This window comes from Callospermophilus lateralis, chromosome 14 (genome assembly GCF_048772815.1).
Source record: "Callospermophilus lateralis isolate mCalLat2 chromosome 14, mCalLat2.hap1, whole genome shotgun sequence".
Taxonomy (NCBI): Eukaryota; Metazoa; Chordata; class Mammalia; order Rodentia; family Sciuridae; genus Callospermophilus; species Callospermophilus lateralis.
Window position 1 is genome coordinate 60,831,082 of NC_135318.1, and position 26,262 is coordinate 60,857,343.

Genomic DNA, 26,262 nt, shown 5'->3' on the forward strand with positions numbered 1-26,262 from the left:
TCCTCTTACACAAGAAGAGAGAAAGGATCCTCAGTGCCTCCCACATATGAAAGAGGCTGATGGCAGAAAGTCTACATGACCCAGGAGCTGTCCTCAGGAAATTATAAGTTAAAGGAGTACAACAAAAATCCAGAGAGGGAAACTTTACAGTCAGCTAGGTCTTCCACCTCTCTAGAGTTGCTGCTATTCTTCAGAAAAGAACAAAGAATCAACTCACAGAAAAGAAGACCCCTGCTTCTGGAAGTCAAAAGAAAGTAATATCAATGTGTATAAGAATGTAGACTCAAGGCTTGTCCATGAAAAAATGTCTGCAATGAAGAGGGGTGGGGGAAGGAGAGCAGAAGAGTGTTACCAGTCTAACCTGGCCCAGCCCAGGCCAAAGAAAGTAGGGATCAAGAGAAACTAAAGAGGATCTTGCGCCACATCATTCCAGAGAGAATGCACTCAAGGAACTTCCCCCTAGGGCTGGGATTGTGGCTCAGTGGTAAAATTTTAGCCTAGCATATGTGAGGCACAGGGCTTGACCCATGAATAAAATAAAAGTATTGGGTCCATCTACAGCTAAAAAAAACAAACAAACAAACAAAAAAAATTTTTTAACCCCTTTCTGAATCCTTGAATACTGCAGTAACTTCACTAATCCAATCTAATTCTGTGTTCCAGAACCACTATACTTGCTCAACCTAAATGTCTCTTTCTTCCATCTCCAGGGATATTAACTGCATATGTTAATAGAGCAATTTATCACTATTACCTCTTACACTGTGAAACATCATTTATAACATATTCATAATATTTTAATGAACATTTAACATGAACACGGAGATGATATCCCTAACAAAAGAGCCTGGGGGAGGGGAGTCATGTGGTGAGCCCATTATGTCCCTCTTGCAGGGCTGCACCTACCAGAACTGAGTCACTTAGCTTCTATTATAACTTTCCTGTCACTTTCTCCACCCAATCAACTCTCTTGTCATTTTCCCCACCCAATCCCACCTTCTCCTTGGGAGTCTGACCACCCTATTGGCTACTTCATACCTTTAAACGGACAGTTCTGTGACATCATTCTCCCACCAAACCTACTGCCACCTGCTAGAATCTTAGGCTTGCTATGCAGTTGTAAACAAATTTGGATTATCGCAAGTGACCAGTGACCAGTAACCAGTCATTAGAGTGGCCAGTAAACAGTGACCAGTGAACTCCATACTGGGAAACATGTATTCTCTACCCTCAGCCACCCACACATCCTCTGGGGTGGTCTCCTCATCTTTTGTATCTGCAATTGATGTGACCTCTTCTCTGACCATGTCAGGTAAGGAAAGAAACATTTAAAAGTTTTTCATTGGACTTTTACCTTCCTCATTTTACTAATGGAGTCTTGAGGGGCATGTTTATAGAGAATGAAATCAGATTTTATGGTTGTGTTGTTTCAACTGAAAGAGACAAATCCTAGGCAGGGTGGAAACCAAGGGATTTCCTCTGTAACAGTTTCCCTTCACCAAGATTTCCACTTCAGTATTTCAAATTTAGTACTGTTCATCAAAGGGACATTCACATATTTGGGAGTTTTCTGTTTAAACTAGGTGAAAAGAGAAATAGGGAGAGAAGAGCAGGAGGACAGGGCTGTAAGGAGGCAGATGTTCTTGGGAAAGCAAGTTTGTGACTGTTCAAGCACAAGGCAACAGGAATTCAGTGGAGGAAAAAAATATAAAAATAAGGGAGAAGAAAATGTTAGAAGAGTAGAGATGAAGAGAATGATGTTCTCAAGAAAAAAGAGGTTGGTTGGGATGGAAGTGGAAGAAAAGCAAAGATTTGATTTAAACCAACAGACAGCATAGAGTGAATCTTCCCAGAGGCTGGTTTAGAGAATGTTTAGATTAACGGACCAGCAAGGAAACTAAGGCTTGAATTGGGGTATCACTAGGGTAAGCAGGTTATCACAAAAGTTGCACTTGGCTGTTAGAGTTTTTCCTATGACCTCTTTGAAAACCGACAATGTTGACAGTTTAAACATGAACATATTAGAAGTATGTTTTAGAAATGACTCTTCCTCCAAACATGCCAAGGAAAGTGGTTCTAGACAGAGCTGGAGAAATGGCATTTTCCATGTCCTATTTTGTTCTGATTTTTAAACTACAGGGATTTCTAAAAATGTCTTGTCCAAACCTGCATCAGAAGGACACATTCCTTTGTGTGATATAAGCTGTCAAGGTGAAGCTGTTTTCCATCTTTACAACAGTTTTTTTTCTAAAACAGACAATATACAAATAGTCATTGATGATTTCTAAATCTAAGAACCAAAAGAAAGAACTATATGAGAATAAAAATTCAAGCTCACATCTCTAATTCCAAGTTTATTTAAATAATTATCTAAAGACTTTTTGTTTTGTCTACATTTCAAATAACTGTTTGGGGCTGGGGTGTAGGGTAGCTCAAACATTTTTGTTTTAATTTTGTTTTAACATAAAGAAAGAAGGAAATGTCAGAATAAAAGACAAAAATTGTTTTAAATTTGTTATTTTATTATACTGTGATGGTTTTCTCAGACTTTAGGGACAAGATTTTCCGCTAAATGTGATAATAAACTAGGCTTCTATGATTTTGTTAAAGCATTTTCCACTTTTTTTTATAACCAAAAGGATTATCAAAAAATGTGTTTGAATTAATTGAAATATCTACCTAGTGGGATTAATGTCTTTTCTTTGGTGTGGGTAATCCTTAGAGGAAGAGAAACAAGAACAGTAATGAAATTACTTTACACTTATTGTTTTTTTCTCTAGTATGTACAAAATTTCTTTCGGAAATTCCTTCTGTCCTCCTTCCTTTCTTCTTTCCCTCACTCCCTCCATTTCTCTCTCCTTCCCTCCCCGACTTGCTCCTTATTCCTTCCTTCCTTCCTCTCATTCATTCTTTCTTCCTTTCTTCTCTTCTTTCCAGTTCTGAGGATTGAATACAGGGTCTCATGCATGCTAGGCAAGCATGATACACAAGCTATATCTCCAGGACATTTTACTTGTTTTCTCAGATAAGATCTTGCTGAATTGCCCAGAGTGGCTTTGAATTCCTGCAATCCCACTGCCTCAGGTTCCCAAGTGTTGGGACCAGAGACCCACCATACCATGCCCAGATTCATAGTGGGTTTTGGCTTCGGTTTTCGCTTTTCCATATGGCTACCCATCTGTTCACTTTACTTAAATTTGTGTTCACTTTACTTCAAATTTGTGTTCACTTTACTTAAAATTACACACATTTTTCGTATAGTTTCTCTGTCTATATGTACTGCTTGAGAATGCATTCAAACTCACCTTCAATCATGAGCTTTGTTTTGATTAACAGTATTCACTAAAATCAAAGAGAAACATTCACTTTCATAATATTGTATGCATGATAACAGAACTCATTTCTTAGCAAATTTGATATACACTCGCTTTTGCTACATATCCATATGTTCATTACTATCTAGTCATTCCTTTTAGTTCTGAGCTGTTTTTCACTTTTGCTTCTGTCTTTCCAGAACATACTGTAACTCCCTCCAAATGAAACTTTTTGTAATATCTATTTATTAGTTGTAGTTCAACACAATACCTTTATTTTACTTATTTTTACATGGTGCTGAGGATTGAACCCAGGGCCTCGCATGTGCTAAGCAAGCACCCAAATGCTGAGCCATAACCTCAGCCCCCACATGAATCTTATGTAAAATGACTTTTATTCATGGATGAATTATCACTGTTGGCATTGTTATAACCACACTAAAGATGAGTAACCTGAAGCTCAGAAAGTTTCCATTTCTTTCAAGAAGCATTTCTTGAGAAACTGAATTTCAGGTAGTCATTTTCATGTAGGATCAGCAGTTAGGCTGAAAGAGGGCAAAGTATGACGCTTAAATTATCATTTGGATGGTAAAACTGAACTCCAGGAAATATCATGTGACCTGGACAAACAAAAGGAGATACTAAACATCACTGTGGTGATATCAGTAGATTTTCTATGAACAGGGAAAAACAAATTTCTGTTTCTCCAGATTTCTGGTCTTTGGAACAAGAGTCCTGGCCAGGAAGTAAGTTTCCATAATCTGTTGCTGATTGTGAACGAGTCGATCTCACTTCACTGACCCTTGGTGTACTCATTTGCTAACTGGTAATGTTGGAGTTTTCTCTGAGTTCGAAAATGCTTCAGTTCTAGGGCAAATTCAGGAGTCAATACTAGTGCAGGCTCAAAGGAACCATAGGAGAGGAAAAGGATGCTTTTGGGGAACAACGTGTGAAGCAGACCACTTGGGAATTCTGTGCCCAATTTGACAGAAAAGGCAGGTTATCAGAAGAGTAGTTGTAGCCATCCTAAATGGAGGGATTTGGGGTCTCTCAATGATTATTAGAATGAGGGCCCTCCTGATTACTACAACATTAAGACGACATTATTCCTCGAATATTGTAAGAATCTGCCTGTCTCATCAATATTTTCACCACCTCTTCTTCCTACAGAAAATTTCCAAAATTCTTCTTTACATGGAAATGCTGATTCTCTGCAGCTCTCTCTTCCTGTGGTGACCAATGCAGCGTCCGTGACAGGAGGGGTCTGCAACTTCTCCAGAGCCTCTGCTCCAGCTGAAACTTCCGCATGGTTACTGCCCTCAACCTGTGGCACCTCCTTTCAGCCACTCATGGGCAGTGCCTACCTTTATCAACATGCTAGCACAGCCATGGTGTCTAAGGTTACTGGCCAGAACCTGATTCCCATGGCACCTGCCCCCTATCCAAGTATTTCTGAGTGGTATATCCCAGGAAGTGCTGAAAAGAGCTCATATTCACTTGGGGACTTTAATCTGACTGTCACTGACCAGAACACAGCAGATTCTTCCCTATCAATGACATCCCAGTATGACAAAACTTCCGAAGCCAATGTGGTGATCCCTGGATATCCACTACTATCTGGTAGGCTCGTCCAGGTGACACTATCTCAGATTCCAAATCAAGGACTTTGCCTCTCACTACCCCACCAAGAAGGAAGCCAGGTCTATTACTATGATCAAAACTCTTTGGGGACTCTGCTCTCTGGAGAACATTGGCCCTGCCTGCAATCCTATGGCTCTGTGCCATATGCAGGAAGTAGTGCCACTGCCCCTCAAACAGAAATGGTGACAGTGCTGAAGGAAGTTCAGCCCACAAATGTCCTACCCTCAGTCCCTACACCTGTGACCTACTACTCTGTGTCCACTCAATGTATAGAAGGAACAAATTTTCAAGGTGAGTACAAACACCAAAAAGGGGAAGGAATAAGATTACCACTCGAAATGAGGGTCCAGTTTTCAGCTGGTAACTGTGGGTCCACACATCCCTAGAATTCAAGTGCTGAGATTTTAATCACAATCTTGTTCAGCAGTCCCCATTTTCAGACTCTGTCAGAGAAGCATGCAGGACAGCATAATGGCCATCTTGCATTTAAGAGACCTCTAGGAGCACACGGAAGGAAGCGGCTGTTCACTATTTTTGCACTCAGTCCAGCTACACAACGACACTATGAATATATTTCCCTAATTTTACTTTGGTTTAGAAAAATCAATCAACACATATCAGGATGTGACAGTTTAATTGATCCTTAATTGACTGCAGGTATAACCTCTATATGTAGAGATGCTGTCCAAAGCAGGAGTCCAAAACCCCTGACCTTTCACATTGATTTCATGAGCAACAGCTGCACCCTCTCCTAGTTCATGGTGTTAAGTGTTCTTACATTCTGGGGAGAGTGGAGAGAATTGAGAGGCCCAGATATGAGGACGAAAGACTTCATGAAACAGATTTTCTGTGTTTCCCACAGAGGAGACAAGTGCTCTACCAGAAACCCATGCTGCCATGGTGATGAACCAGCCCAAAAGTAAGACTTCAAGGGATCACCTGTAACTAATATGCAACTCTTAACAGATACCTGTCAGTGGTCCTTAAAAAGAGCTAATAGAAATGCTTTCTCCACCATAGGTGGTTTCCCTGAATAGTGTATTTCTGGGAAGGGGGAGCATCCTACTTACCATCTTCCTTGGTTCCTTTGTAGGGATGGAAACTTCCCTAGGGATGGAGGCTTCCTTGGGAGTGCAACCTCCAAGTCAGACATTTTGTCTGCCACAGCCTCCAGAATTCCCACACATCTGCCATAAGAGAAAAGGCCAAATAATTGAGAAAAACTCACAAACTGAACTTGGGGACATTACCACAATAACTCCAGTCCAGAGTTCTACAGATTTCTTGGCATTGCCTCCAAATCAAAGCCAGGAACAGACAGAGATTAAGAATTTGTGTGAGATTAACACCATGCTCTCAGAGCCACTGGATGCCTACCAGATTGCCATGGAGAGCCAGGATCCTCCACTACTCCCTTTAGACATCCCTGAAATCCACCAGCTTCTGGCCTCCATTGGTCCTCTGGACCAAGAGGAGAAGCCACATTCTGAAAATACCCATCTAGAAAGGAGTAGCCTGAGTCTTGAGGACCAAGGCACACTTGGAAATGGGACTGAATTTAGCAGTGGTTTTGCAGACCTCACTGCACTGGTGGGGGATATTCACCTTCCTGAGCTTTTCAGTTCCTTAAAAGACTTTGAACAACCTGAAAGTCCCACAATAACAAAATCCAATGATACCAGAACCATCATGGAAAAGCAGGGGCAGGAAATCACAAGTGCCTTAAAGGGTCCTAGTGAGCCAATGAGGAAGAACAAACATAAAGCCTCGGAGTGTCCTGATGGAACTCCTCAGGCCAAAATGCAGCCAAGGGATCTGGAATGCACATTAAGAGGAGAAATTTCTCACAGGGATGCAGACAGTAGCAGGGCTCCTATGCACACCGCCGAGCACTCTATCAGCAAAGCTCAGAAAGCTGCATCCAGCAGGAACAGCAAGGCTAAGGGCCATGGGCAGGAAAAGACCAAGAGGACCAGAGAAAACAACTCCAGGAAAGCCCAGGAGAGGAAGCAGCCAGGCAATAAAGTCAAGGCCGAAGAGAAGCCAACTCTGCCCAAACCGAAGGGGAAGAGGAACCAACCTGACCTTTGCCAAGAGGCCTTTAAGAAGCCTCGGAGCTGTCTCGGCATGCACATGCTGGAGTCGGTGCAGGTTTTCCATGCATTGGGGAAGAAGAATGATAAGAAAACTGGGCTGTCTTCCTCCCGGGCCCCGGGAAACTCAGGCCGTAACCAAGACCCCCGTCCATGCCCAGCTAGGAAACCATGGCTGGCAGTTAAGGGTCCTGAGAAATCACAAGTCAAAGCCCAGAATCCAGATATTAGTGCTGAAGGAAAGGGTCCCTCTCCATCCATTTATGAGCCTCCACCACCTGGGAAGGTTAAATTGGTACCTTTGCCTTTTCTGACCCTGGAGAAACCTCCACCTCGACCAGTAATCAATCGGAGGCCACAATCTCTGGCCTCACGCAGACCCACTGGGGCTTACCCTGCCCAGCCTGGCACTGCTAGCTCAGCTCAACCCATGGCAGTCAACCAATCCCAACCAGCTACTGCCAACCCATCTTGGATGCGTCCTGCCAAGCCAGCTCACCCCGTTTTGACTCATGCCATTCAGTCAGGTGTGAGTGCTTCTACCCAGCCTAGTGTCCCTCGGTCTGCTGCTTCTGGGCCTGCACCCTACAAAACATCATCTTGCACTTCTCTCCATTGGCAACCAGTTCCCAATGTTGGGACCAAGCCCCAGTCACAACCGCCCAAGCCTCAAAACCAATATCTACTCCAAGACTTTGCCTTACAACCAATTCCATGGAGGAAACCCAATGTTTCTGGGCAAGTAGTATCAACTCCCATCACCAAACAGCAGAGGCCAGAGCGGGAAGCCATGAAGAAGAAGGCTCAACAAGAGCGTGAGAATGCTGCCAAGTACACTGCTTTGGGGAGAGTGCAGTGTTTCATTGAGAGGGAAAGAGAGATGGAGATTTCTCGCTACTATGGCTACATAATGTAAGAGCTGCTGAGATCAGTGGTGCCACTTAGGGACCAAATAGTTTTCCACATGTATATAGATAGAGAGATACACATTTATTTATTCTCAGATGCTTTCAAAGTTTAATAAAATTATATAAAGAAATGGGATATAATTCACTAATACATAATAAAGAGGCCTTCTGGTACCACTGACAATTGTTAGAAAATAAAGAGGCCTTTGGGTACTATATGGGTACCAAATGGTGTTCTCATATACACATAGATAGATAGATGAAAATTTATTCATTAGGCACAGTTGAAAAGGTAATATAGTTTAATAAAGAAATCCTATAGTATTGATTAGAGGGTAAGTAATAAAGAGGCTTTATGTTGCCATTTGAATACCAAATAGTTTTCCACATATATATATATGTATACAGAGAGGTACATAGATACAAAGGTATTCACTTATAGATTTTTAAGACAATGTAGTTGAATAAAGAAATGTAGTAGAATTGTTTGAGAGATAAGTAATCAAGATGCTTTCTGGTACTGCTTGGGCATCACATAGTTTTCCACATGTGTAGATACAAATTTTATAAATATGTAGATATAAAGATACAAATGTATTAATTCTAATATATTTTTAAAATTTAGTCAAATTGATTGAAGAAATTCAATAGAATTGGTTAATAGATAATAAAGAAGCCTTGTGTTACCACTTGGCTATCAAACATTTGTCCTCATAGATGTATGAATATGTACTCCTTCCAATATACTTTTAAAACTTAATAAAATTGAATAAAGAAATGTAATGGAATTGATGAATAGATAATAAACAGGAGTTTTGAGTTTGAATGGCTGTTAAGTGTGGTTTAGTTTGGTAGCGGTGGGGATCACAGCCTGCATGAGAAGAAAGGAACTCAAAGTTGGCCAGGACAATTGAAGTAAAGGCTAGGAATGGGGGAAAGAGGAAGGCATATGATCTAGCACTAGGAAGGCAAAAAGAAGAGAGATGTATGGGCTTACTGGAAGAATCAGGAATTGGCAAAATGGCTGACCAATAACACAATGTTGGAAACTAGGGTTAAAATGATAAAATGTCTATCAAGTTGAAAATGATAGGAGACGGGTTCAGGTTGACCAGAACAAATGCAGAAATCAAACAAAAAACTCTCATGGAGAATGGCCTATTTTTTGGCCTACCTGAAAGATATTTTACAAAAGAAGATTCAGGGCACAGCTCCACCACGTTTGGGTCACTTAAGATCCTAGCTGGGAAAGGTGAATACAAAACACAGGGAATCTACCAGGGGTGTCAGAGGGTTCACAGTTACCCTGAGGGAAGCTGATCACCTGGGACTTGGCCAAGTGAACTGCAGCAGCATGAGGCCCACCCAGAACATGGCCTGGAATAAATCACCATTGACTCAACACCCATGCACCAGGACAGCAGAGATGCACTACTTGAATTAACCTTCACACATAAGGCCAGTATCACTCTGACACTTTACTAATGGTCGAGAAGCAAGGCCTCAATCTGAGGCTTGTGTCCTCAAGTCCTCAGTGTTGGCAAGGGCCCCCTGCAGGCAGCCAACCTGGCTTTCAGACCACAGTATAGAGATGTTGGGGTAGGGGGTGAAGGAGAGAGATCACACAGGAAAGGGCAATAAATACTGAACTGAGAAGCCTGTCAGGTCCTCTTCCATTGATTCTGGCAAGCGCTGTCTTCAGGAACCATTGCCATGAACCGAACTCACAAGAAAAAAAATCACTCCTTGGCTTCCATCTCCACCCAACACAAGCAGAGTGCGCATGCACAAGGATCAACCTGCCAACAGCTGCAGGACCCAGCAGCCCCAACAGTTTTTACCCATTCCCTCCAAATTGCCAGTCACCATCTTCACCACTCTTCCCACAGGAGACATTGCCTTTTCCCACATTTTGGAAACTTCCAGAGATATTTAACTCCAAAACGTATGTATCACAATTTGTTGAATTATCTGTCCTACAGATTTGAAATGTAACCTTTATGACATATTAAATTCCTATGTGTATTTGCATTCTTCTTTGTAGAATTTGCCTGGCTTTCTTGCTTTTCCTGTTTACCAAGTCTCTGGGATATTTTTTATCATGCATTTCATTTTTTTAAAAAAAATCATTATTCTTTCATTTTAGACATTATCTATTATGTTTATTCATGTGTTCCCTTTTAGATTGGTCTTCTTTTGATTTCTACCATCTCATCTAATTTCCATTTATGTTCTTCTTTTTTATTATGAATCATAAAACTCAACATTTCAACCATTTTTATGTGGATAACTACAGCATTAAGTAGATGCACAATGTTACTCAAGCATTATCCACTATCCAAATCCAAAACTTTTCACCATCCCAAACAGAAAGCTATATCCATGATATAATTTTCCATTCCCCTCTCAGGCTCTGTCCTATTTTGCATTGCTTGGCCTTCTGGTTTTTAGCTAGTTTTGAAAGAGTGGGCTACTATCTGATGTGCTTGGGGGGTTCTCTTCTGACTTGTTTTCATCGTCTTGAGACGATGCGATTCTCCTGTTTCTTAGAATACCTTTATTTGGGATTTCGTTTCCTCTTTTCTTTCTATGCACTTTTTATGCAAAATGCATTTTCTTTGTGAAAGTATGGTTGAGGACAGAGTTTCCTATGTGATGGAACAGAAACTTCCACCTCTCCTTCCTCCACCTCTTCTTCTCCCCTCCAGTTCTGTCCCTCCCCATTCTCCCTCTGCTCTCCTTCTCCTCCTCCTCCTTCTTGAAGTAGTAAAAACATATCTGCTTATTTTCTAAAATTTTCTGGCTGTTTCCACCTGGAGGTTTATCCTTTGTGTCTATTGTTCCTCCCAGCGATTTCTCCTCTGGGTGAGGCCATGTCCTGAAAAGGAGCATTGGCTGTTCATTTTTCAAGAGAGTAGAGGGGCTGGACACTGTCAGCCCTTCTGATTTGAATGTGCGACATTTGTACTTATAGCTGCCCCTCAGTATCCACAGAGAACTGCACCCGGGACACCTCACAGACACCAAATTCCACAGAGTTGAAGAGAGACTGCACACATTAAAATGATCTAAATCATCTCTAATTACTTATCATAACTACAATGTAAATGCTATGTAAATAGCTGTTGTACCATACTGATTATACATCCTATAGTACATATTGTAGGAGACCTACTGCACTCACTTTGGGGTTGGCCAGAACCCCTCTCAGTTTCAGCTGCTCTTCTCCTGCTGGCCCACAGTGCTTTGCAGAAATGCCTGCTGGAGCTTTGAAAGCCTCCTGTCTCCCATTTCCTCTGCTGCAAGTGCTGCTGCCAGGCAGGTCTGGTGCCTCCTGCTGGTGGTTGGCCCTATCCTCTTGTTCTGAGGTTCCTAGGGAACACTGTGTTCTCTACTTTTGTAGTAAATGCTACTCCAGGGTTTGGCTTTCTTTCGTCTATTTCCATGGCCTCTAGGCCAAATGTGTCTTTTTCTTCTCTTTGTTTTGGGAGACTCCAAACTGCACTACTGCCTGCTACTTTCTGAAATCTTGATGGATAACATAATTATTTTAAATTGAGAACGTTGCAGGTTTCTGTTCCCTGAAGCAGAGCTTCGTTTCCCCCAAACTAGTTAAGACTCTGAGACAGACTGTGAGTCTCCTGTAACAACCATGGCACCTGGTGTCTTTGCTTGCTATGTTGGTGTTTGAGTGAGAAGCAATCTCAAGGTTCATGGGGGAAGGACATCTGGCCACAGGAAGGGGGAGTAGTCTGCGGGACAGGTGGAGAATGGGGACATGGCCTCTAGTCCAAATATGTCTTTTTCTTTTTTTGTATCTTCTTTCTGAACACATTTGAGAAGGAATCTCCTGTTTGCTCTTCTTCCCCTGTGGGTGGGGGTGGGGTGTCGGTCTATACACAGTTTCCTTGTCTTCCTTAGCATCATCTTTCCAGTTGTCCAAGCCAGAAACCTTTGACATCCTTTGACTCCTTTTTCTCTCTCCCAACCACACACTTGGAATTTTCCTAAATTTTATCTGCCCTCTCTTCACATGACATCTAGAATACTACCCACTTCTAACTCCATTCCTCCATTTCTGCTGTAACATAATCCCTAACCATTTACTGCCTTTCTCTATCAATGATCGGGGACACACACATTTTCCATAAAAAGACAGATAGATGGTAAATACATAACTGTCTGTGAGCCAGATTGTCTCTGTCTCCATAGCTCCACTCTGCACTTGTAGCATGAATGTGGCCATGCAAAATAGAGAGAACACATGAACTTTAGCTTTGTTTGAATAAAACTTTATTCACAAAAACAGGCTGTACTGCTTCAAAGACTCTGGCTCTGCCTGATCCACTGCTATGCTCCCTTCAATCACTCCACCCCAGAACCCCTGAGCCCACTGGCTGTTCCAAGCCTAAAAAATGCTCCTTACCTCCGTCAAGCCTCTTCTCAAATTGTACCTTTCAATGAGGCATTGTCTCACTACACTCTTTGAAACTGCAATCACCTCTCAGGGTTTCTCCCTTCCTTCCATCTGATTCCCTTCACCAGGGACCACATCTCCTGCAGTGATGTGAACCTTTCAATACACTGTGTAATTTAATTCTTTGTTGTCTTTATGGTTTAGACTTCCCATCACTCCCTTGCCCTTCAATTCCTAAAATGTAAGACCCTTGAGGGCACAAAATTTTCTCATATGTTGTTCATTTCCATGTGTCCCATGTCTCAAACAGTGTCTCAAAAATAAGAGTTGTTCAGTACATGTTTGTTGAATGGCATATCCCCAAAGGGCTTAAAATCAGCATACTATACTAATGCTGAAACATTCATGTTTGCAGCAGTTCAATTCATAATAGCTAAATGATGGGACCAACAGAGCCCTTTAACAGATGAATGGATAAAGAAAATGTGGTATCTATATACAATGGAATATTACTCAGTGATAAAGAAGAATGAAATCGTGGCATTTGCCAGTTGATGGATGGAACTGGAGACTGTCATGCTAAGAGAAATAAGCCAGTCCCCCCAAAACCAAAGACCGAATGTTCTTTCTGGTATGCAGATGCTAACAAAGAATGTTGGGGGATGGGGGAGGGAAGAGTAGAAGTTCACTGGATTAGAGAAAGAGGAATGAAGGGATGGAAGAAGGTGGGAATAGGAAAGGCAGTAGAATGAATGGGACATAAGTTTTCTATGTTCATGTGTGAATATGTGACCAATGTAACTGCACCCGACAAACAACCACAAGAATGGGAAGTTAGGGATACATGGGTTGGGCAGCTGAGCTCTGGGACCAAGGGGCTAAAGCTGAGAAACTTAAAAAATGCAGACCACCAGGGCACTGCTTATTTCTCCAGGTCTGACCTGCTGTTCTACCAGGGGTCTAATCAGGCCTGTGTCTGTCTCCCTCCTGAGTAGACCACAGGACTCATCTAAAAGGCCTTCCTACACCAGCTCCTCTCCAGGTGGCCAGACAGAAGTTCCAGAACAGGACTGTCTCCTGGGACATTGACTCAGCACACAAGTTCATTGGTGGCAGGGCTGCCACTGTTGGTGTGACCAGATCAAAATTTATAGCATGTGGTAAGATCATTATTGAGAGCAATATAATTTGTACATACTGAAATATGCAGATTTGAATGCTGTTTGCCACTCCTGTTCCCAAGATTCATAACAATTTGTTTTCATTCACTTAATTCTATTTTGCAGTCTCAGCGTCATCATACACTCTAAAACTAGTCTAAAATGTGGTCTGAAGAACCTATAGAGCCTTGGTATAACATAGCATCACATTCTCCCTGACCTAAATCCTCAGTTTTTATACTGAGATTATTGTCTCAAGCATAACCCCATCCCTACATTTTGTACTGATCAGGATGACTGAGACTCATTTTGGTTCACCCTACCATACTATCTGTCACTGAGGTCCTTCTATACTCTCTTCTCAGTTTTATTAAGGATAAGAAACCCTCAAACCTCCATATGGTACATAGGTCCTACCCAGAACAGTCACATTTTATTAGTGTCAACTAATTCTCAATTGCTCCAAATATCCCTTATTCCTGTCTCTATTTTCCTCTCCATGTATTAGGTATCTGGAAAAAATACCTAAAATCTTCCAATGATCTCCTGTGAGGCTTAGCATTAGAAGTCACACTCTTTACCTGGATTGCAGAGTGATTCAGCCACTGTGGCCTCACTGACCTCATCTCCCACTTTCTTTCTTCCTTGCTACTCTCCAGCCACACCCTCAGAACATCTGCAGTTCCACTCCAGACCTTTGCCCAGCTGATTACTCTCATGAGGTGCTTTTGTAGTGCTCTTCACTTGGCTGGTTCCATCTTATCATTCATGTCACCTCCTCAGAGAGAACTTCCCTGTCCATCCATTCTAAGGAGCTACCCAGTTACCCTGTATCAGTTGGTCTTGTTTCAGTTTTCTTGATAGTCCTGACCCGTCTCTGATATGGTTTGGTTGGTTTATTGTCTTTCTTTGCCCACTAGAATATGATGTCCAGAAAGACAGGAGATTTCTGACTTGCTTCCCGCTCCCTTCTCAGTGCCGACATTGTTTTGTGACCCCAGTGGACATTCAATACATATTCCCGGTTGCTCACATATTACTGAGGTCAATGCTGTCTCCTTGTGCCCAAAATCAATTCCATGGATGGTCTAGCCAATTATGGTGATAACCACGATGTGCAAAACTAAACCAACCATTATGTTCCTGGGACCAGAATTCTTCACAAGGTAGTCTGAGGTAGAAGCATAAAGCCTCAAGATTAGATGCCTTCATTAGCTATCATGGTTGGGAATCTATGCTAGCCAATGGATCTACAGTGAAAACGAACACATCCTGTTTTGATAGATTTCATAGATGTTGGCTTAGAGCCATCAGAAGGACAAATAACTTTAAAAGATGAGCAAAGGGGCTGAGGTTGTGGCTCAATGGTAGAGTGCTCACTAGCATGCATGAGGCACTGGGCTTGATCCTCAAAACAACACAAAAATAAAATAAAGATACTGTGTCCACTTAAGCTCAAACATAAATATATTTTAAAAATTCAGCAAGATCCTTCGGAGGATTTAGGTGGGTTGCATGCATTGAAACACTACAGCAGTTTATGTGGAACATTGCTAGGGAACAGAGGTTAACAGAAAGCAGAAACGGAATGTGTATTAAAGACATTGTTCACACTGGTAAGATGTTTGCTGTGAACCCATTGGGAACATAAAAAGACAGAATTTGAAAACTACATACTTGGGAAGACAAAGATGGGATGAACTGTTCAAATATAGGTAAATACACAAATGCATTGCAATTTTAAAATTGTACGTTAGTATTGAAGGTAAATTATCTTCTTTTTCACATGGAATTGGGATTACCTGAAGATGTTGTCCCTTAAGAAGGGAGGTGATTTAGCCTTTGAAGAGGTGGGCATTAAGCCCACAAAATGTGGGCATTCAAGAAAAAGGTGGCTGTAAAACCATATATGTAAAACCATAACATGAAGAGTAATCTGTGGTTTGGAGCACCACCTATATTTTTTTTTAAGGACTGATATCTCCGGTCAGCAAGGAAATGTCAGGATTGGAAGACATTTTCTTCCTCATGCGTTTAAAGATCTTTAATATGTGTGTTTGTTAAAATTAGTGAGTAAATGTGTTCCTGATGGATTGGTTGTATTTTATAAATACTCTTTTCCTTATTTTCTGGCTAGTTAGCTATGCACTATATAATTTATATTAAGTAATTCAAAATCTTTGTTTCAGTTAAATGTTGCATCTCAAGGTTGAGAATTTCTAAAAGAGTTAAATGCCATAAGAAATTTTAGGGTCCTTTGGTGTACTTCAGGTCAGGGATTTTATCATTTTCTATTTGGTTTACACATTTACTTTATGTATTTTTTTATATTTTATTAGTTGCTCAAGACAATACAATGATCTTGACGTATCATACATTTGATTCAAATAGGGTATGAATTCTTATTTTTCCACATGTACAGATTGAAGGATCACATTGGTTATAAATCCATGTGATTACATACAGCAATCCTAGTGTCAGTTGTATTCTTCATGAAGTGAGTAGTAAGCAGACCCTGCAACTTTTTTGTATTTATAATTTTTAAAAGTTTTTTTAAAGACCCTGTCTCAAAATAAGATTTTAAAAGAGGAGCTGTTGACAGCTCATAATCCCTAGTACCAGAAAAAATGGGGGGTGCCTAGTAGGATATCTTCTGGTCATTGAGGCTTGAGGGTTTCCAGTATTGAAGGGGAAAATAGAGCCCAATACCTCTTCTTCCCCACCCTTCTCTCTCTTCCATTCAGGTCATAATGTAAGCAGCATGTTCCACCATGAACTCCCTTTCAACTTGTGCTGCCTTGCCAACTGACTATGGACTGAATCATCCAAAGCTGTGAAACAAAAGAAATCCTTTCTCTTTTATAGGGTGATTATCCCAGGTGTTTGTTACAGTAACAGAAATCTAACAATACACCACATTCCTCCTGGTTTTAGGCCTACTGCTTTTCAATGATGTGAAATTCACAAACCTCCAAAACAGGGAGCAAACATCACCCAATGATAGGACAATCCCTAAAAAGGGAAAACATTGATCCTCTCCCAAGATATCCTTTCCTGTGGCAGTGCAATAGACCCTCCACTATTGCACTGTAAAAACACTGCTTAGTTTAAAAAAATTATAATTTTTGCATTGAGGACACTGGAAGGCGAGCTATCCCCAGGCAAGGACACCATTACCCTTGGTGCAGCTACCTCTTCCCATGTCCCATTCATTGAGTTTCAAGAATGAGGAGGCCTGGGCTCCACTGCCTCTACCTCCTCAGGTTGTCCATTTGAGGAGCCCCAGGTTACAGGGTGGGTGAACAGCCATGCGGTTTCATTTCTGATTGACACAGCTGCAAGCCGTTCACTTTTGACACAATGGATTGGACCCACTTTTTTGGCAGACACCCTCATTATAGGACTCTCAGGAACCACTACATATCCACTAAAGACACTCCCATTTTTTGCACAATTCAATGCTTCTCATTATCCATTCTTTATACTTATGCCACATTGCCCTTCTCCCTACTGGGACAGTATCTGCTCCACAAAGTAAAAGCCTCAATCATCATCCCCCCTTTAAACTCTACTACCATCTTCTTAATACATTCTGGCCTAGATCTAGTCCCTGAGTCCCCTAAGCGTCTGATTGTTCTTTGCCCATTGGAATCAACCCCACAATATAGGATACTTCTCAACCTATAGCTAAACACCACTCTCCTCTTCATATCCAACTAAAAAATACCACTATGTTCCCTTCCCCAATATCCATTAACTCCCTGACTCTCAGAAGTTTAAAGCACATCAATCATCTCCCATTTTTATTATAGGTCCATCTCGTCATACCAACCACCTTTCCTCACAACTCCCCCATATTCAGAGTAAAGAAACCCAATGGCAAATTCTGGCAAATACAGAATGTCAGAAAAATCAATGAGGCAAGTGTTCCCACATATCCTGCAGTATCCAGTCCCTATACCCTTATGCATATCCCAGCCTCCACCACACATTTCTCAGTGCTCCACCTGAAAGCTACCTTGTTCACTATTCCCCTCCATCCTGCCTCATGCTCACTTATGCCTTTAACTGGACTGACCCAGGCACTAATGTGTCTCAGCAGCTCACCTGGGCTGTTCTCTCACAGGGCATACGAGATAGCCCCCGCTAAATTGGCCAGGCTCTCCAACAACACCTGTCCACCTTAAATTTATCTCCCAGCCATCTCATACAACATGTAGATGATGTCCTGCTCAGTAGCCCATCCCCCAAATTCTCCAAACATCACCAAAACCCTACTTAATGCCCTGGCCTCCTAGGGTACAAGGTCTCTCAATCTAAGACCCTGCTCTGCTCCCCTCAGCTGCTATAGTTAGGTATCCTTCTGACCCCCCAACTCCCATACAATACCCTCAGAATGCCTCCAGGCCTTAAAGAACCTTCCCCTACCTTCCACTAAGAGAGATAGGCTTTCCCTCTTAGGACTTTTTCAGTATTTTCCCATCTGGATACCCAAATTCCCTCTCATAGCCAAACTCTTTTATGAAGCCTCAAAAGGGAATCTTTTAGATCTTCTTCCATCTCCCCATTCCTTTTCTTCCACCATTTCTACTCTCCAGAATTCTCTTCTGGAATCACTAAATCTTTACTTACCTATCCCTAATAAGCCTTTCTTCCTGTCACTCCACTCAGGCAAAGAAGACAAAGGAGTCCTTGAGACTGCTTTAGCAGAAATCAAGGAATATCCCCCGCCCCAGGACATTCTCATCCAAACAATTAGAATTAGTTTATCAAGGTTGGCCCTAGGCCTCAAGGTTTTAGAGACTGTAGCCCTACTGATTGATCCCTGAGGCCAGAAAAAAACATTTTTTGACATTTGTATTATGTCAACTTTTTACTATTCTTATCACACACTCTCTTTCAGAACTTCTCAGCTCCTGGTCATTTCTCTTCATTCCCCCAACATTCCCCCAACCAGAGTCCAATGACTGCATGCACAACTCCTGGATCCCCTAACTAGGTAGCAGCAAGACTCCCTATTAATCCCTGCCACTCTTCTCCCAACCAAAATCCACACTGCCCCTGTGATTCCTCACTCTTCTCCTGAACCCTTGATTTGAATTATTTTATTTTTTTAATATTTATTTTATAGTTGTAGTTGGACATAATACCTCTATTTCATTTATTTATTTTTATGTGGTGCTGGGGATTGAACCCAAGGCCCGGCCTGTGCAAGGAGAGCACTTTACCACTGAGCCAAAACCCCAACCCCTCCCTTGATTTCTTAATGAACCCCTTTTCACATATAACTGATCACCCAATCCCTGACTCTCCAGACTGGTTCATAATTGAAAGCTCCCAGACAGAGTCCCTGTTGGATATAGAAAATGACAAACTCCAAAATACTGTGGCATGGGAAGAGGGGGTAAAGAAAAAACCAGCATATTGATGGCATTGACCATTGCCCACTGCATTCTATGCCAGTGACAGAAAAATCCCTATAAAGGAAGCCAGAGCATTGATACTTCCACAAATAAATCTTTTCCCAGTAACACTACAATGAGACTCCGAAGGGAAAGAGTTGAACACTGAATGCTGACCCCAGACCCTGCATTCTACTCCAAGTAAAAACACTGTAGAGTAAAAACAAATTTTCAAATTCTCCCAAACCTGTTTCCCGAGTACTCATTAATTAAGTCACCTCTCTGTAACCTACATAAGCATTGATTCCCCATTGGGCGCGTGGCTCATTTTCCACCTTCTGAGAAGTGGGATCATCGGAGGCAGCACTCTGTTCCTGCATAAAAGCTGTGCTGATCCATGAAGTTTGTATCCAGCCTGGTCCTTTTGTGCTAACAGTCCCCAAACCTTGCAGGCTACGCTATACTTCAAGGAAAGATTACAGCAGATTCTTCTTTTGTCCTCACCCATTTCATTGAGGCTCCTCCCCTCCCCTCAGGCACCACATCTTAACAAGCTGAACTTGCTGCTCTCACTCAAGTTGTATCATGAGCCAAAAACAAATCAGTCAATATTTTTACTGATACCAAATTCACTTATAACATAATTCATTCTAATATCCTAATCTGCAGGGAAAGAGGTTTTCTTCCTCAAGCAGGAATTCTTAATGCTAATTACATAAAAAATTTGCTTGAAGCTGCTCCTCTATTCCACAAGATGGCAGCGTTGCACGGTGAAGGACATCAGGCTGGCAAGGGATACATTTCCTTAGGAAATAATACAGGGGACTGGCTGGAGAAGCAGGCTATTCTCTCTTACCACCAACCTTAATTATCACAAGCCTCTATGTTCACAAATCTCCACTTTCTCCCTGAAGAAACTAAAGTCCTATTATCTTACCCTGATATGAGCTCCCTCCAATGATTCCTTAATAATTCACTAAACCTGTCCTCTTCAGATTTACAGTATCTCCATCAAGTTCCTCAATCCTGAACCACTTGTCTCAAGGATAACCCCAACCCCAATGTGAGACCACCCTCATTTCTGACACACCAAGCTAGGGAGACCTTCCTGGCACCAACTGGCACCTTGACTTCACCCACATGTCTCCTGTAAGAAAAACAAATAGCTCTTAGACTCCATAGACACCTTTACTGGATGGGTCATAGCCTTTCCAGCCAACAATAAGAAGGCTTTTACCATTGCAACATAATTTCCCAAGAAATAATTCCATGTTTTGATTTACCTTCCAGTCTCATATAGGCCCCCAAGTTACTTTCTTTATTACCCAAGAATTGGCTAAAGTTCAAATATAAAATGAAATTTCCACATTCCCTATCGTCTGCAGTCCTCAGGAAAGGTTGAAAGGACAAATATGTCCTTAAAGGCAACCTTAACCAAATTATCTAGAGATTTCCTTGGATTTGATTAAGCTCCTCCCTTCGGCCCTTCATGGATCCAGGGACTGCCCCCAAATCCTCTTATGATCAGCCTCCTTGGACTTCTTTATGGAAGACCCCTTGTTCCCCCACCACCATTCAACCTCAACCACCTAGCATTCCTCAGGTGTCCCAAAACCCTCCTACCTCACCTCAGGGATGCCCTCTGGAAATATGCCCTCACTCATCTTCCAACCCCCAATCTTCAAGATCCCCTCCTCCTATTTCCATAAGGGACTTAGTTTACCTCTCCCCTTATCAAAAAAAAAAAATGAAAGGGCCATTTTGAGGTGATTCTGACCACACCCACCACAACCAAAATACAATGCCACCCATTCCAAATCCATTTAAGCAATTTCCAATTTGTTCCTGTAATGCCACTTACCATTCTGTTCTCACAGGCCTCACACTACTACACATGATCTACCTCCCAGACATTCCTGAGGAATAGCGCTGATCCTCATACCCAGAATTCTTAGTGTTACTGTCTTAAGTATCCTTTTACAATTAAAAAATATTTTATCAATTATAGTTGGGCACGATACCTTTATTTTACTTGTTTATTTATACGTGGTACTGAGTATCGAATGCAGCGCTTCGCATTTGCTAGGTGAGTGCTCTACTGCTGAGCCAAAACCCCAACCTCTACTACCTTTTCTTAATAGCACTCAAGAGTGAAATTAAATTCATCATATTTACTCCCCCTTCATCTTTCTCCTCTTCAAACATTAAAACTCATTTGAGATCCCTGGCTTCAAGGAACATTCATTTTCCTGACACCCACCCAAATTTATTTCCTCTGTTTGTGTTTTCCACATATCATCTTTAACTTCACAAACTGCCACACCAGACAAGAAACAGCAGAGACAAGAAGTGGCTGATGTACTCAGTGAGAATCCTCTCTGTACAGGCAAAAATGTTAATGTCTTGAGCCTAGAAGACACACCTCAGACCATGGGGTTAGGTTAAGAAAACAAGAGAGACAACCGGGGTGGGGGCCAATTGAGGAAAACAGGTCAGTTCATTATTCCTATTAGCATGTTCCTCATGCTGGTCATCACAATATGCACAACTGCGAGCATGGCTAGAGACACAGGCTTATAGGGCCCACATTCTACAGCCTGTCACTGCTCACCCAGTAACATGGTTTGATCCTCCCCCTTCAATCTATCTGAATTCCAAGCCTCTTGCCTGGTCCTTTCTTGACTACCAGGTCCTCCCAACAATTTTGGTTCAATTATTCAGGACTGCACTCCTCACCCCCTCTTTCCATTTCTCTCAAAAATTGGGCCTCAAAACTTGGCTTACATATGTCCCAAAATAACAGGATCAAGAGGCCAGGCTTATTTTCCTCACTGGCAGAGGCTCACCTGCATGCCAGGAAGTTAATGTTAATTACTCATGAAGCAGACCCATGTGCTCTTATCATTGGCACAGAAATCATTCACCGAAAGTTTTACAATGGTCTGAAGGTGATACACCTCATCCTTGGAATATTTCTGTGCAGGAAAACAAGTTATAGATTGTGGTTCTCCTGGGGAACTGACTGATGCTGAATCTAAAACTTTAGAATGAAAATTACCTTATAGGGACAATTCATAGGACAGTTATAGAACTGTTTTACATTCCAACTCCACTAGATATTGGTCTTAGGGAGAATTATTACCTGCCATTAGAATGCATTTTGGACCAATTAAGGACCCGATACGGAAAATAGGTCTGACTGAGGAGACATTTGGGATCTGGAATGCTGATTCTCAATATAATAAGTTGAAAAATGTTATCTATAGAAACATTTGCTTCCATAAGGTATTGTATCTCCCAGTATATGTATTAAATCCCTATGTTTTAGGGTCCACACCCATTCAAATACAATATGATGCCTCACAAAATCTATATTATGTTAAATGTGTATAAAGTGTATGCTACAACAACATTTCAACTCTATGGCAAAATTCAGCACAAACTATAATTACTCTCAAAAGGCTCCTTGTAAAATTAAAAGGACCATGGCAGGAGGCCCCTTCAGTCATTCAATGCAGAAACTACTGAGGCACTGAAACACCACGCTAAATGGCTCATCTGGTGGCTGAGAGCTGGGACTGTTGTTTTGACTGGCATCATTACCTCTGCCTCTACTGCAGTGGAGACATCGCATCAGAAGGTCCAAACACCCATTACCTTCAACAATTCCATAAGAATTTTACCGAGTCTTGGCAAACTCAACAACATAGGGATCCAGATCATTCAAATAAAATTCAACAAATAAAAAATTCTATTATTTGACTAGGAGAATAAGTACAAGATTTACAATGGGCTCAGAGACTTCAGTGCCATTGTAACATCACCCAATTTTCTGCTATTAGAGATTCATATGATGACACAGATTCAGTGGCAAAATATATGTAATCACCTAATGGGACTGGATCCTCTTCATATCAATACTTGTTTGGATTAAAATTACAATCTCCAGTTCTGCCATAGCTAATGCAAAAACACCAAGTTTTGATAAGAAATTTGGGGCAGATTAACTAAACGGATTTCTTCCCTTAACCCTTTGAAGTACTTCTCTACACATATAGCTGGGCTACGAGTTAGAACTATACTGTTAATTTCTCTTGTTGTTCTACACAGTCTGTCAAATAAGTTGGAAATGATTAAACCATTAGGGAAATATGGTTCCAAAGTTAGTCATGCTTGCAATGCTCCAAAGGACCCAAACTCCTGAGATCTTGGAAAGTGCACCCTTAGGTTGAAAGGGATACAATGGTCTTGATTAAGAGAAATAGGTTCTCCAATGATAGGACCTGCTAAAATTGTTTTCCTAGCACTAGCAAATCAGTTAATCTTCACCTTTATTATAATAACCTTTCTTCTCCCTATTCTTAATGGTGTACAAAAAAAATCATAATGAGGTGACCCACCTAGCTCAAGCCCCCTCCAGAACACAGTCCCATTTTTTGAAACCACAAAAGGAGGATTGTGCCTGAGCCCCAAGTCTACTCCCACATATACTCCTCTTAAGCCTCAACCACCAGAGAACCCATGTTCTTTTCCAGAACTCTGAAAGCAGGGCTCCTCCACTTCACACCTTCTCAGCAAGAAGCAGCCAGATCTGAAATCATTGCCCCTATACATTATGCCTTTTCAGAGTCTGCAATCAAGGATATGCAAATGACAACCCCCAAATAGTGTGGCCTGGGAACAGGAAGGGAGGAAAAAGCAGAACATTGATAACATTGATCCTTTCCCAATAATTCCATTCCCAGTGACATAAAAATCCCTGGGAAGGAAGCAAACATCACTCAGTGACAGGACATCCCTGGTAAAGGGCAAGCATTGGACCTGTCTCAATATATCCATTATCAGTGATAGGACAATGCACCCTCCATTCTTGCCCTATGAAAACACTGCCAGTAAAAACAAATTTCTAATTTTCACAACCTTTTTCCTGAATGCCCACATCCTGTTAAAGTCTTCAATGGGTAAGTTACCTCCCAGTGTGTAACCTATATAAACCCACACCAGCAGCCATTTCTAACCAAAAAGTCTGCCCATCTGATGCCTGACTCCACAGCTGAATAAAGGCTTTGCTGAATTCATGAGGTCTGCACCTGTCTCCATCATTTTGTGCTTATACCCTTAACCTATAGTAGCTGTGGATACCCTTGATTTCTCAGAGAACTTATGAAATGATCTGACTTGCAGATACTCACTGTATGTTCTCAGTCTCATATTACTCTCCAGTATTATAGAAGTAAGATATCTGAGGTATGCAAATGAGATCAAAAGAAAAAAAATACCCTGAAAAAGTTGACATAGATAGTTCAAGCCATATCTTTATACAGCCAAACATTCCACAGTCCCTCTTAGCTAAGCATTATCTCACACACAACCAGGAAAAAAAAAAATTATATTCCATAATTATCAGTGTAAGAGATGAGAACAATAGGCCTATAAATGCAATATTTATCTTTATTTCTGAGCAATTTTTTCAGTGTATATGTGCTTGTCTAACTGTGGGTTCTTGACATCATGAATCACACTATCTACTCATTGTCTCTAAAGAAGTCCAAAAATTAAATAAAGGTCTATTGGCAACTAACAGAATATGTTTTTAAAAAAACAACTTACCACATTTCTGGGTGGGGTGACACACGCCTATAATCTCAGCAGCTTGGGAGACTGAGGCAGGAAGATCACAAGTTCAAAGCATACATCAGCAATGGCAAGGTGCTAAGCAACTCAGTGAGACTCTGTCTCTAGTAAAACATAAAATAGCGCTGGTGATGTGGATCAGTGGTAGAGTTCAATCCCTGGTTGAACTCTAGGTTGAATTCAACTCCTGGTTAAATCACCCACCACCAAAAAAAAAAAAAAAAAAAAGCGTACCACCAAGGAAAATGATTAAATCCCACAGTTGTACTCCCCCAAACCAGCTCAGTACTCATATATATATTATTACCAATTCAGTCCTGACTGACGTTATCCCATTATGGGAGAAAGTGGTGAAACTAACACTCTCCAGGGGATCAAAAGCAAAAGAAATTTAGATGAAGTTGGGCTGAACAGACACACCTCATCATTGGGTCCACAGCATAACCACAATGCTTTTTCCACAAGCGTCTCTTTGCATGTCTACACAAATCCATCAGGCCCTAAGCAACATAGTGAGACCCTGACTCTAAAGAAAAATAAAAGGGGTGCAGCTTGTGGTCTGCTCCTTATGCTCCTGCGCCTGCTCGGGTCCCCTTGGACTTGGGTCTCTTTCAGGAGTTTTGCAACTGCAACGTCTACAGGTTCTTGTAGGTTTCGAAACCTTAAAACGATAAAGCCAAACAAAGGGGCAAAGAACTGGGAGTTTCGCAGCCGGAGCAGAGGCTGGGACTCCAGTTCGCGTCCCCTCCCAGACGCTGGGCCGAGAAACGTGAGGGCACCCCAGCCACTCCAAGCACCCACTGAGTCTCTCCCTCTTTTGCCCTAGCCATGGAAGGGATGGAGGATGTAGAGGCCGACTGCTCTGTAGCGTTCGCGGAGGCTCAGAGATGGGTGGAGGAATCAATTTGGAATTGACCTTATTGACTGAAGAAAATCTTGACAGTCTATCAAAAGCACCAGACACATCGGCTGGTCATAACTTCCCTCTTAAAATATTCTCTTCCAGATAGGAGAAGATGGCGGCGAAGGGAGTGCAGCACCCCAGTGTACCGCGTCACTGAGCAGGAAAATGACAAGGTAGAATGGCTAAAAGCTAGCTTGTTAGGAATTTCCAGCAAAATTGGGGTGCTCCGAAACCTAGAGGAAGGATCTCCATCGCATAAGGACCAGCTACTGGGGCTCAAACGCGAGAGATTTGTCCGCACGGAGGGTCACGCTGCTTATTCAGCAAAGCGCCCCGCGGCCAGAGTCTGCAGCGCTCGCTGGGAAACGACGACGAGATAACAACACAAAGATACAGGGCTATGGATTCTGCAGGCTCCCGCCAGCTGTGCAAATACTGTACTCAGAGCTGAATTCTGGGCTTGAGAAGGGAAGGAAGCTGTCCAATTCGGTTCTCCACATCGGTCAGACCACAGAGGAAGCCAGCGGCCACCATCTTGGAGAGCTGACGTCATCATCTCTGTTTTTGACTGATCACAGCTCTTTCAGCTATAGAACAGTGGGGAAAACTTAAGGGCCCCTCCCAGCTCTCCTGTGAGCGCCATAGCCAGACCCAGGGATTCAGGAGTGGCATGGGAGCCGCGGCGGCGCGGGACTCCAACCTACCACTCCCACCAGTGCTGACAACTGAGGTCTCTTGCACCAGATACCGGGGGCGTGGCTACCAGAAGGTAAGCAAATTCACTGGGGT

At 42.0% G+C, this 26,262-nt stretch overlaps 1 protein-coding gene across 1 annotated transcript; it reads left to right on the forward strand.

Annotated features, from left to right (window-relative positions):
• The first annotated feature begins 1,215 nt into the window (after window positions 1-1,215).
• Window positions 1,216-7,964, forward strand: LOC143380483 (uncharacterized protein C2orf78-like). Its single transcript, XM_076833548.1, has 3 exons — window positions 1,216-1,312; window positions 4,485-5,246; window positions 6,049-7,964. Exons 1-3 carry the CDS (start codon window positions 1,216-1,218, stop codon window positions 7,962-7,964), a joined length of 2,775 nt encoding a protein of 924 aa, XP_076689663.1.
• Window positions 7,965-26,262: the final 18,298 nt, after the last annotated feature.